Source organism: Morone saxatilis, unplaced genomic scaffold (genome assembly GCF_004916995.1).
Source record: "Morone saxatilis isolate NCDOM2014 unplaced genomic scaffold, NCSU_SB_2.0 Contig18, whole genome shotgun sequence".
Lineage (NCBI taxonomy): Eukaryota > Metazoa > Chordata > Actinopteri > Moronidae > Morone > Morone saxatilis.
Window position 1 is genome coordinate 18,029,162 of NW_023339740.1, and position 13,116 is coordinate 18,042,277.

Here is a 13,116-nt window from a genome sequence, read left to right on the forward strand (position 1 = left end):
TTACTGTGAAAATTTAATATTTCACATCTCTATTTAATTATTCCATAATTACAGTTAGTTTCACACTAGGCACATCATTATGTTTAATCATTTGAATTGATGAATTGTACTGTACAGTAAATAAATACTGAGTTACTTTCCCTATAAAAAGCAAGGAAAGGAGATAACAATAAATATATAATATAAACAAATACATACTATTGTACACTTAAACCATATAGTTATCCTAGTGAAATGATGCATATATACTTGTGGTTGCAAACATCGTGAGGACTTCTCTATGACTCATAGCTGACGACTCCCGTCTCCTCTGCTGTCTATTTTCGTTTCAGTGGTGAGGCTTGAGGTTGTAATTTAACTGTCAACATCCATTAGGTGTGAAACTGTTCGGTGTGAAACCCAAAAGAATAGTCATTTCAAATGCAGTGATGCAAAATAGCTTGCTGGTTAGTTGGTTCAACCAATATGAAACCAAAATGCCACCCACTGTTAATAAAAAAACTATGTACAGTCACTACAACTTGATACCAAGAATCTGGTGTAGTTTTACATTGGAAGTACTGTGGTGGTTTTGAAAGTGTGGTTATACATTTATAGGTGGTTAAATATATACACGGCACAAAAAGTATTTTTTGCTGAGGATGACAAATGCAAAATGTTAAGAAAATGACTTGGCAGTTTCTATTTGGTAGACAGGGTTGCAAACCACCGTAACACAAATTCATGACGGAGATGATGTTTTTTTCAAATCTTTCTATATAATACAGTACAGTAAGAGTTTAGCATGCTAGCATTAACATTAGCATAAGTATCAAGGGCCTGCTAAACATCATGTTGATGTCTAGCGAGCAATGTTGGGCAGTAAGGCATTACTAGTGATAATAATGATAATATTAGTTTCCACAGTAACTAGTAGTGTAACTAATTACTAATACATTTCAGTAATAATATTACAGCTACCCCAACCAAAGACAAATAGTTACAACCTTACTTGTACCACCTACTTGAAATCCAACAATCCTCAGATTAATTTTTATAATCATTGAGGAAACTAGTTTTTAAACCAAACAGGGTTTTAACCACCGGAAGTCTGAATTTTAGGTAGAAAAGACACAATTACCAATTTTGTGAGGAGTTGCAGAGAACTAATATAACAAGTAGTGTAACTAATTACTGTTGGCAGGGAGTAATAAGTAAACAAATAATATTACTTTAAGAATAATGAGAAATGAGAAATTTTGACCAACTAGCCCAACACTGCTAGCAAGTCATGTTTACCAGTTCACCGTCTGAGTTTAGCTTGTTAACATGCTAACATTTGTTTGTTCTGATGGAGATATCATTTGTTTTTTTGGTGTTTGGTCTTAAACCAAAGTATTGAGCAAATGCTGACCTGATGGGGTCCATAATGTCTTAGAATATTACAGAATAGCTTTAGAAAGTGGAGTTATAAATCATCCAGTAGTGGTCAAGATAGTTCACTCAACACATGAAAAGTAAGGGGATAAACAAAGTCTGTAGGATTCACACTGTGGGTTGCTCTAGCACACACAGGCAGAGAAACATGACCTCCCATTTTCTGCAAGCAGAGTAACATGTTTTCTTTCTTTTCCACTTTAACTTTCTAGGAACTTATAACCTGCTATAACAACAGAAAAGTAGATCTTTTACTAGAGTCTTTTGTTTTTATTAAAAATGTGCTAGGGCACCTGTGTCACTGAATACCTATGCATTTCCATATCAACGTGAATGCGGTGTCAGTTCTCTTTCATCTCTGTTCAGATCCCTCTCAACCTTTTATAGCCTACATGAGTCTGCAGCATTATAGGTCTATAAAATCATTTTTTTACCTGCTCCACTTTGATGTCGTAGTCCCCAAGGACCTTCTTTCCCCGAAACACTTTGGCCCTGCAAGAGAGGAGAAGAGATTTAGTTTGTTTGTTAGTTTTTGTTCCCTCTCAGTTGTCTATGCTGCCCTCTACTGGACATCACACTCCCTGTGGAACAAATGAGAGAAAGAAAATGGATGCCTGCTGGTGCACTTTTAATGGCCAAACTTTCTTAGCTGTAGGAGAATGTATATTCTAATGAGCTTTTTGAGCGGCCTCAAAAGAGCAGAACACTGAACAGCAGATCAGTGTGGCTGTTCCAAAACTGCAATTAGTGTCATCTCAAACGGTGGTAACATTAAATTCTGGTTAGGGCTGCAATTCGGCTGCAATATTAAATGCTGTCTTGCAGCTTGAATGATGAATGTTTCCAATAACAGTGTGGTTTAATGTTGACTTCTTAATATCTTGGCTGCCACTTGATCAGGAGTGATGTAGAAATAGATTACAAGTAAACACACGGAGGCAGGCAGATGGAGAGAAGACAGACAAAGACAGGCCGACAGAGAAGAAGAGACAAGCAAAGAGGCACAGGCTGCCAGCCAAAACACAAACAGACAAAATGCTCTGGACGTCTCATTTTACAACAACATTGTAAATGGATCGCATATGGTTTACACTGCGTCCGTCATCAACCCATACACTGAAGCTAAATAAAGCAATAACCAAGAGCAAACAAAGAAGAGTTTTAATGTTTTTGAAGTCCTAGCTGATAATAAAAGCTGAAATACCTTGACAGCATGTAAACCTCAAGAAGTCCTGTCCTTATTTTCATTCCTTGTCTTCATGTTTTTGTTCATGCACCAGCTACAATGCAGAATATTTTGCGAAATGTAATGTCTCGTCAACAGGCTCTTGAGCCCCCTTGAATCCTCCAATAATATAATTTATCCCCACCAAACATCATGCCAGCTTACGTACCATAATATGACGTTACATCAAATATGTGCTCTCATGGTTCCTCTCAGTGCCAATTAAATTAAAAATGTATGTGAGTCTTTCCATATAACCTCATAGGAACTTGTGTAGCGCAGCACAGAGGCATCTGGCTTGTTAGTCTGGTTCATTAGGATCAGACCATCTGTGAGAGAAACACTGTGAGGGTATGATGCCGTAACTTCCAACAATCAATAACCATGGCAGCAAAATTTGTGACTTTAGGATTACAGCATTACATCTTTTTCATTCCCGCTGGAGGGTGCAGTTCTGTTGGTATGTGTGTTTTTCTTCATTATAGGCAGCTGCTTGAACACGCTGCAATGTTGCCATGATGACGTCCAAATATCCACCACTGAAACCTCTCTTAGATCATTAAAAACAAGCAGCACACATGAAAAACATCTTTCTAAATGAAACATGCCATCACTTCCTGCAGCTTTAATTAAAACGTTAATTTCGTTTCTCAGAAGAAAATATTTAAAACCAATCCCATTGGCTAATGAATGGGTCTAAAAAGGGGTCCACGTTCAGCACGTGTTCAGTATCTGCGGTGCACAATGCAAAACACAACACACAAAGACGTCAGGCCAATACATCAATGGCCATTTATTGTCTTCTACAGAAAGGCTGCTGACGTAGCTTCCTCATTTAATTCCATCAAACAGCATGATGTAGCTGGCACACAGCAAAACATGACATGTGCCTCCTTCTAACAGAGCTGTAAGTGAATATCTGAGAGACGTCTTTTACAAGATGGACGTGCTTGTCTCAAAAAGAAAAAAAAGACAACCTTTATATTTGATTTTGTGGGATGACAAAAGCAAACAGACATCTGCATAAAGCTTTTATGCTCATTACTTCATTTTCTGGCCACTTAGGGGCAGTAAAACAAGCTGTGGCATATTATCAGCATGTATAAAGTTGTTACAGCAAGTTTAAGTACTCAACCGCCCAAGGTTTGTAAGGTATCAAACCTCCCATTTTTAACCTCTGTCTTTTCTTTGCCTTGTCCTTTAAGTTTGCTAAGCCTGGCACCGATGCTAATTGCAACCTTTTGTCGTAATCTTTGGTGTAAGCCAGGTGGTCGCGACTTCCGTCTGCACCGACCACAGCTGCCGCGGTGGGCAGCCTGAACATTCAAAGGATATGAATGTGAGCGGTCGGTTTTGTGGTCCAGAACAGCATAAAACAATGAAGCTGGAAGCATGCTACAGGTCTGAGGGTGAAATGCTCATCAGTACACTTGTGCCTTCGTCCGCCAGTGAAACAGATGCTTAATTGTAACCTGATGTCACCTGTAACAATGAAACCCAATGGTTCTATTGACCTCTATTCCTATATACCCCCACAAACTTAATTCGGCTCTGCCAAGTGCCAACACAAATGTACAACTGCATTTACCCTCAGGCCAAACTTTCACCCCAGACAGTGGTAAGGATGTGGGAACTGAAATGTTTTTTCTCTATTTCATCCATCCATCAGTTTTGTTTTCCGTGGTGTAACGAGTGTTACAGCCTCACCGGGCAGATAACGTGGCTGTAGATTTCCATCCTGTTGGGCTAAAGGATGCCACACATTATGGAGTTGTGAGCAATATATCATCTCTGACAGGTCATCCCTACTGTTTCCTGTATTCAATTTCTAGACCCCCACTTGTGTCTTATAAAACTTGAAAACTTCAAGGAATGCAAGTCAGCAATGTTTCCTTCATTACAGACAGTTTTGGTACTGTGGATGAGACTCACTATCTTGAACACTTGAATATAATTAGATTTCTTTGTTTTTGTTTCCACTAAGGCAACTATTAACTACTTAAATGAGACAGTTGATACATCCTCAGAGACAGACACCCACATATTTTCAATTATACTGACTTAAGCTATGTTGTTTACACACTATTGAGTTTTGCTATTTATAAAGGTCAGCATCTTGAAGAGGTGCTTTTTTTTAATTAAATGGCTGGTATTCATTCCAATATAGGTGTTAAGGCTTGAAAATAAAAACAGATTTGTAGATGCAACCTTGCAATGAACACTTTAAAAAAGAGGCAATATAATCTTTTAACATAATCTGCAGACCTATGGATTTATTCAGTATTGTGAGGGTTATATTACGATTTAGATTGCCCTCTTTCGCCCCTTTATCCAAATGTAGTACCCAAAAGTAAGCTGGACTGAGTCGAAAATATAGGTAAATTTAAATCTCTTTAATTCTAGTTTGCAGTTAAGCCCATCACATCTGGACTCAACATCTGAGGAATGAAGATGGTTCTAGTTTTGAGGATAAGAAATACTAATACATAGGAATTATCATACAAAATAAGTAGCATACGTAGAACACAGTAATTGCTAATGGTTCTGGCTAAAGTGGACCTAAAATAACCAGTAATTTGGCTGGTATGGAGCACCTATTACTACAATTTGACCTGTGAGCACTTCTATGTCATTCTGTGCACCATATAGAATATATACTTATATAGAAGTTAGCAAAAACTTAGTAACAACTCTAATGCAGGTTTGTGAATCTAACAAGCATGCCGCTGAAAACAACATTACCAAAGGTTCTGTGCTGGGCTAATTTGAACAGCTGAGCTTTGTTGACTCCATCTTTTTTTCAGGATCATTTGATGCGTTCTCACTTTCATTATTGATTGGAGGAGACCAAGAGTCTGAGACAGCCACACGGCCCTGTAGAAATTAAGCCTTTCAAATCAATGCACGGTAATGACAGAAAGAAAGGGACGGAGAGAAAGAGATGACGAACAACAGAAATACAAAGAAGGAATGAGTGGAGGATGTATTGCAACAATACAATAATTACACTGAACATAACAAAGACTGTGTGCAATAGCTGTAGTGTGGACTTGAGTATTAGAAGCCATTACCTAATAATCATTCCAATAAAGATATTACATTCTTGATTTTAAGTGTTTGAACTAAACATTTACTTATCCCAACACATGAACATTATTATGTTTGAATAATGATTTATTTTCATTTGATTCCACTATTTCCTCTGTTCCCAGAGACTATCTCCTAAAATACATATAGATGCTTGATTGCTAAAGGGTCATCAGATGGTGAGAAAGTCCTGTATCATATAGCGAGTTACACATATCACATTATGATAGCTGATGTCCTTTGTCCCTCATTTTCCTATCATAGCCATAGTTAATTCCCGCTTTCCCTTTAAATGCACATGTTTTTCCACACATCTGTTTTCCTCTACCATCAGTGGTTATCATGATCGCTTCAATGCAAAGACGCATTAATGGGATGTATGCATACAAATGAACCATGCATGATAAGCAACTGCAGTTTAATGGGTTTAGTGAGACAAGAGTGATCGTTCTAAGGCAGATTGTGTTGCTATGGTGTTTTAAGGCGTGGAAAATCAGTCTCTGGGAACAGCATGTTGACATTATTGTCTAGGCAAAGCAGCATTTAACTCAAACTGACTTGATAAAAACAAAACTGTGAGTATAATTACCAAGAGCACAGTTGGACTATACAATTAAGAGTTAGAGCCTTGGTGATTCTGATTGGTTTTATAAATTCACATAACCCGGAATTCTTTTTCATAAACCTACAAAAAAGTCTCCATCTGCCCTTTGTGGTACAGCACAATGGCTCTGGCAGTGCAAGAACATACACGCCCTGGCCTTGATCCACAAGTGGAGTGAAACAAGACTCTTGACTATTGGGGTGAAAGGGTACAGAAAGTGTTAAAGCAGTCCTGTCAGCTCTAGTGCGGTGGGAGAAAGCAGGAGTCTAATTATTTGGTTAGCTGGCACACTGCAGTCAGACAATGTAAGGGCATTAAAATGAGAGGAAGGAATAACACAGGGGGCCTGTGCTGGCTGCAGACCAAGAACTCATTTTGAGTCTCTATGGAAGCTTTTTACTGCATGCTACTACGTACTGGATGTTTTTAAAGCCATACTTGTTACTGAATGTCATAGGCAGAGGTCAAAGAAGTATGCAGTTTAAGTCCCCATGAAGACAAATTGATGTTTAAGTGTTTTTATCACATATGTCTAACACTATATGCAACCTATACGCCAGTTTCAGGCCCAACAATTACAACATTTTTGGGTATTCTTGATGGATCTTAGAGTTTGCTAATTCCTGAAAAACGCTGAAAAAGTTGTTTTTAAAAAAAAGTTTTCTATTGATTGTTTATTACTGAAAGCACTGCTTGACAGAAGTTTATGATTTAACCAAATTGTGTGATAAATTACTACAAAAATGACTCAGAGAGAAAACAGGGGGAGGGAAAGAGTAAGAAAACAGCTGCATACTGAAAAAGGATGGCTGCATTTTGCCCAGCAACACTAATATTGTACATGGTAATGACCAACTGATGCAGCAGCACACCACAGGCTCTGAAGTTCTTTATTTGTGATGGTCTAAAGGAGAAAAAGCTGAAAACAGTGGACAGTATTTTTTCTCTCTAGATGAATTTTTTTTACTAATTATCACTAACTTTAATAGACCTGACTTTATTGGTCCAGCCAACAATGCTCAGGTTGATGTTTGTCTAAGTCTCATAATGCATGTTTCCAAGCTTGTTGTGACACTGTGCCAAGACAAACCAGCTGTCTGATTATACAGAGCAGTTCAGTGGGCCGCAGTAAATCACTCAGAGACTCATCAGAAACGCAGATACACTCAATGCTCAAACAATTAAAAACACCATCAGACAAACAATTTTGGCTTCAACTTCCCTCTCCAAACAGAGTATCAGTGCTCAGTTTGACATTCGTCCTTCAGTGCCTGAGTGTGCCTCTGTGCACATTATGTGTGAAGAACCCAGAGCTCTGATTGGCTGCGCCGACTGAACATGCACAGCATACGGAGCTTTAAGTCAGTGGTTCGTGTATTCTGCCCTGAGCTGAAGATGTTGCTTGAATTATTCAGCTGCAGCACAGGAGGCTGTAACACCTCCTCTTGCCATACTCTTATTTTTCCTAGAGTGTCCTCGTGTGTGTGCATGTGTAAGAGTGTCACGTCAATGTGTCAGTTCTCTGTGTAAGTTGTGAGGGAATACTGTACATCTATACAAGGGGTCTGGTCACTCGCTACAATGTCTTGTATTTTATGTCTACAGGAGTTGAATACATAAAATACAATGTGTCGATATCAAGGCTTTGGAGTTGTTTGAACACAGCTTTGACAGAGCTGAGTATTAAAAGCAGTGGTGGAAAAGTAACGTACATTTTCTCAAGTATTGTACAATTTTAAGGTACTTTTACTTTGAGTATTTCCATTTTACAACATACTTCTACTCCACTACATGTCAGAGGCAAATTATTGCACTACATTTATTACTTGCTTTCTATTGGATTGGATTTATGAACCGCAAAAACCAATGCATCCTCCCACTGGAGCCCAACAATAGAATACTTTGCACCCGTGGCCAGCAGTGCCTAAAATATTAATACATATAATACCCAAATGTCTTTGCATTCTCCCTTTGAGTAATGGGTGTCGGTTAGCATATTACTAACCCTTACTTGAAGTTTTACTACTTTTTCCACGGAGTAAAAGATCTGAATACTTCTTCCACCACTGATTATAAGTAATGTAACAAGTAATGTAATTCATTTTGCTGGTAAGTTATTTAATAAAGAGGCATGTAGTGAGTAAATGATAACTTCTTCTAAGTAGGTTGCACTGGTAATTAAAAACACAGTAGGTTTTTTTTCAATGATCCATTGACTCTCCAGTTGTACATATTAATATGTTGTTAATTAATACATTTTCAACCAGATGCACTGCAGCTCTTTTCCACAAGGTAACTGGTGAAACTCAGTTGAAGGTGGTCTTCCTGGTTAATTAAAGAATTATGTAAAAAGACAAAGCAAGTGTCATGCTGGAGAAGGATAAGCACTAGCTAAAATGATTTTTTTGCAACCTGGCAACCGAAAAGTTCTTTTAATTTATGGCTTATTTTTGATGTAAAGTGTTGATAAAGGATTATCAACTATTACAACTGAGAACTAGGAACACTTGAAATGAAGCCTAATTGGGAAGTGCTACAAAAATCTGGAATCATTTCAAAATTCTAAATTATATTATTTAGCAGATAAGACATAAAATAAGATAAAATAACAGACTCCGATGATTAACAACAGAAATATCGTGCGGTACACTTGAACGAGATACGTGAGGCATTCATTTTATGGTTTTCCAGTTCTTCCCAGTTTTCCTGCATCATTTAACAATTGAGTGTTAGTGATGGATGTGTGTGTTTGGGTCTTTGCGGCGCTAGAGAAATCAGTGTCTGCGGTTTGTTTGTGTGGTTTTATTACATTACTGTGATAAATGATGGCCTACAGGGCAGCCTGTGCTCTCATGTAGACACACATGCACACACTTTGTGTAAGCGTGTGTGTAGGTGTGGGTTTGTGTGTGTGTTAGGATACCCACTGACAGCACATCTGCGTAACTGAAAAAAACCCTTCCAGGGAACATCTTGAAGCCAACAGCAGAGTCGATTGTTTTCTTGAGGTTTCACTAAATCCTGCTGGCAGATACCGAGAGATTTGTTACTAAACTGTGTGTGTGTGCCTGCCTGTGTAGTGTCTATGAGAGCACAGTTATTGTGCTTCTTGTCCTTGGAAAGCAGGTAGGAGTGACAATCTTTTTTTATCTTGTCCTTTTAATTTGACAGCTTTGTTTTTACTTCGTGCTGCAGCTTCCTTTGCCTTTCTCTTGTACATTCTCTGGTTCCTTTCCCACCCTTACTACCTCCACCAGGTTCTCCTGTATTTTCTCTAACAATTTATTATTCAAAGTCCATCTGCAGGTAACATTTTTTTCTGACTGTCAGGTCTTGTAATTCTGCAACAACTTGAGTCGGTTAACACTGTGAAGTATTGTCAACTGTTACAGTGAAATATTGTTAGATCTCTTTATGGTTCCTTTGTGTCACATGCTTTCACTCCACAATGTTTCAGGGGGAAATATTGTGCTTTTCCCTGATCTACATTTATTTTGGAGCTGTATTTTATAGTTTCCCCTTGGGCTGTAAACATTATCACTTTATAAAATATGATGCATTGTTATAGGTTGAACTACCCATTAATCCTTTAAAAGGCTACACAGAGTGAGTTATTAATATAATGAATTCTATAATTTTTTATACATTTAGTACATTTTATTTACACTGAAATACCTTTACTTAATTACAATTCTGAATGCAAGACTTCAGGAGAAGTATTTTTTATACTGTGGTGGTACTTTTACTTAAGTGAAATATCTCAATACCACTACCTTAACAACAAGACAGAGTCATTTTCTAACATGAGTTTTCACATTCAACTTTTGAATGCCAGCTGACAGCAGCAGCATGTCACCAGAAATTAATCTATCCACGGTTTTCAAACTCAGCAAAACACGACAGCTTGGGCAGAAACAATCTAATTTTGTTTCCACAAAAGACTGGTTCTGAAAAATTTCAGGCGTAAAAAAAACATTTGCTGAATTTGTGATTGATTTGTAATTACAATGGCTAGACTAGACTAGACTTCCCAACATTTGGGATGCAAGCTGGGGAGGGATTGTAAACTGATCAGCAGTGTCAGCCCATTATGGCTTTCAGTTATTAATATTAATACCAATATGTAAATAAACATGAAGCTGGAGAAACTGACAAACTGAGCACTCCACTGAGAGTAGGAATGGAAATTAGGAAATATGTCTTAATAGAAGAAATTCAAAAGGTGGACTTGTTGGATGTTTTAGAAAATAAATGTAAAATTATGTACTGGAACTAACAAGTCTTTTTTAAGGTGACTGTTAACAGCATTATACACCTTTTGCACTCGTTATCTGCTTTAGTATCAACATTCTGTCATCGTCACTCCCATCACACCGTGACCTGGACAGCCAATTAGTCAGTATTGTTTTCATTCAGACTGAATGCAATGGTATTTGATTTACAGTCCATTAATTAGTGAGAGTGACAAAGCCAAACAATTACTGGCAAATGCGGGGCATGATTGCTCATTTCAAAATGATGTTCTCCAGGCAAAAGAAACCAACCTCCTTATAACTGCAAATTGGTGGCTGTGTCAGAAAAACCTCTATGACTGTGGTAAAACAACCTGATGAAGTCTGTTGTATTTCTGTCCCATAATGGAAACCTTCAAAGAAAGAAAAACAAAATGGGCCAGGATCTGTCCTCATTGAATTTCTAGTGGATTTTCAGAAAAGCACACACAGCAGATTAGGGCAGCAGCTAATGATAATTTTCATTATCGACTAAACTGTCAATTTTATTCCTGATTAACTGCTTAAAGTTCCAGAGTGTAACATTTAGGAGGATCATTTGGAGGAAATGGAATATAATATTCATACATTTTCAGTAGTGTATGCCACTAAATCCTACACACTAATAATCTTTTTGTATATAACATGTCAGAACATATGGAAAAAATCTTTATTATAAGAGCCCCATGTGGCATTTTCAAATTCCTTGTTTTGACCAACAGCCCTAAACCCACAGATAGACAAACTTCCATCATATATGAGAAAGAAAAGCAGCAAAAACTCACATTTGAGAAGCTGGAGCAACACAATGTATGGGAGTTTTTGCTTTGTCAGTGTGAAGTTGTTTAGAAAGAGTGGTGCTTTGAGCTAAATGCTACAATGCTTTTAGCAGGTATAATGTTTACCACATTCATCTTAGTTCAAGAAAACACCCAATATATGAAATGCAGGTGCAATACTGTCTCATAGCACAATATTGTAAGAGCATGTCACGTTTGAGGGGGGTTGAGAGGGTTGTCAAATTTATGTCAATGATTCAACACTTACCTCACCACGTGCTGACATTTCTACCTTTCAAAGTTTAATTTTAGTTTTACTGCAGGTTGCATCAGATATATTGTTTCTCTGTTTGAGATATTTGTTAAATGTCTGTTGTAATTAGCTATTTCACTTCACTTCTTTTGTGAAAACAAGACTATTATCTATTTGAGTCAATTCCAAGGTTACTATAAATTGTGCCAGAGATTCTGTTGATGTGTATTACGAGTTTGTTTTTTAACATCAGAGAAACAATAAAACAAGCTATTTGACAAATGTATTCATGTAAATGATGTTAAATTCAACTCAAAGTCTGCCTTTTATCAGTTTCTCTACAAAAGTAAGATATATGCCCTCCTGTCACTGTGGGCGTTTTTACGATTAAGAAAGCTGTGTTCTCAGTTTTAAAGATTGGGTTCTCCACTCTCGCTGAATGTTTTATTTATTTATGAAAGGCTGAGATGGACACCGAGTTGAGACAGTGATTTAAATTTATGCATTCAGTACAACTCATTTGTGTTAGAAAAGCAGCGCATCAATCTAATCAGATTCTCTTGTGATGGAACAACTGTGAAACAGGGCTTCTAAAAAGTTTCTCGCACATACCAGGCACCATTATAGGCTATTCCTATTGATCCCACAGTAGCAGGGAGATGTATAAGTTCTAAGAGGCCACCACAAAAGCGTTGGAGATCTTTGGAATAAGATAACCAGTCTTGAAATGTCAGCTACACACTGAATCATCTCTCAGCGAGGTGAAAGTAAGGTGAGTGCTCTTCCTGGTGGGTTGAGACAGAGTGTTTGTCTGCAGCAAGATGGAAAGCAGATAAATCATTGCAGACAACCCTGCAGTGGCTTGGCACAAATTAGACTTTATGTGCACTTTATCCAGATGTCTGTCTGGCTATTGTCTTTTTTTGTCCTGCTGTCTGTCTAGACACACCTGCAATCACAGACTATTTTAAATGCACACACAGTCACACTTGCATATGCACACACAAACAGTCTAGTAAAAAGAAATAGTCAACGGAACAATTTCAAGGTTGAGTCACAGGTTTTGAAAAAGTCAGGCATAAAGTGGTGTGAGTGAAGCATTAAGGAAGTTCAGGTCGAAATCTGCAGTCACTTCATTGTGGAGCATTTCCTTTTCACTTGAATAAAAACAGGATTTCAGTTTCTGGTCATGTTTCATATTCAATGTAATTTCTCAGTTTGATGATAAGATTAACCAGGCCCTCTGGGGGCACACTCAGGCGGTGTAGGAGCAGTGGGACATGTCTTTCTGCACAGAGAGACAAACAAATGTGGTCATAATGCTTGACTACCACTGTCATAATGCTTGACTACCATTGCTAAAATCACTGATATTATTGTTATTATTATTAGTTATTATTAAGTATTATTATTGCTACAGTTACTGTTGTCGCTGCTCGCTGTCCCCCATCGTTGCTGCTGTCATCGTCATCGTCTTTTTC

The 13,116-nt window shown here is 37.8% G+C and overlaps 1 protein-coding gene across 1 annotated transcript in view; it reads right to left on the reverse strand.

Annotated features, from left to right (window-relative positions):
* syn2b (synapsin IIb) overlaps positions 1-13,116 on the reverse strand; it is a 73,849-nt gene that overhangs the window by 31,279 nt on the left and 29,454 nt on the right. Inside the window, exon 2 of the mRNA XM_035661748.1 lies at positions 1,851-1,908. Within this exon, the coding sequence (XP_035517641.1) occupies positions 1,851-1,908 (58 nt within the window). The remainder of the gene's footprint in view (positions 1-1,850; positions 1,909-13,116) is intronic.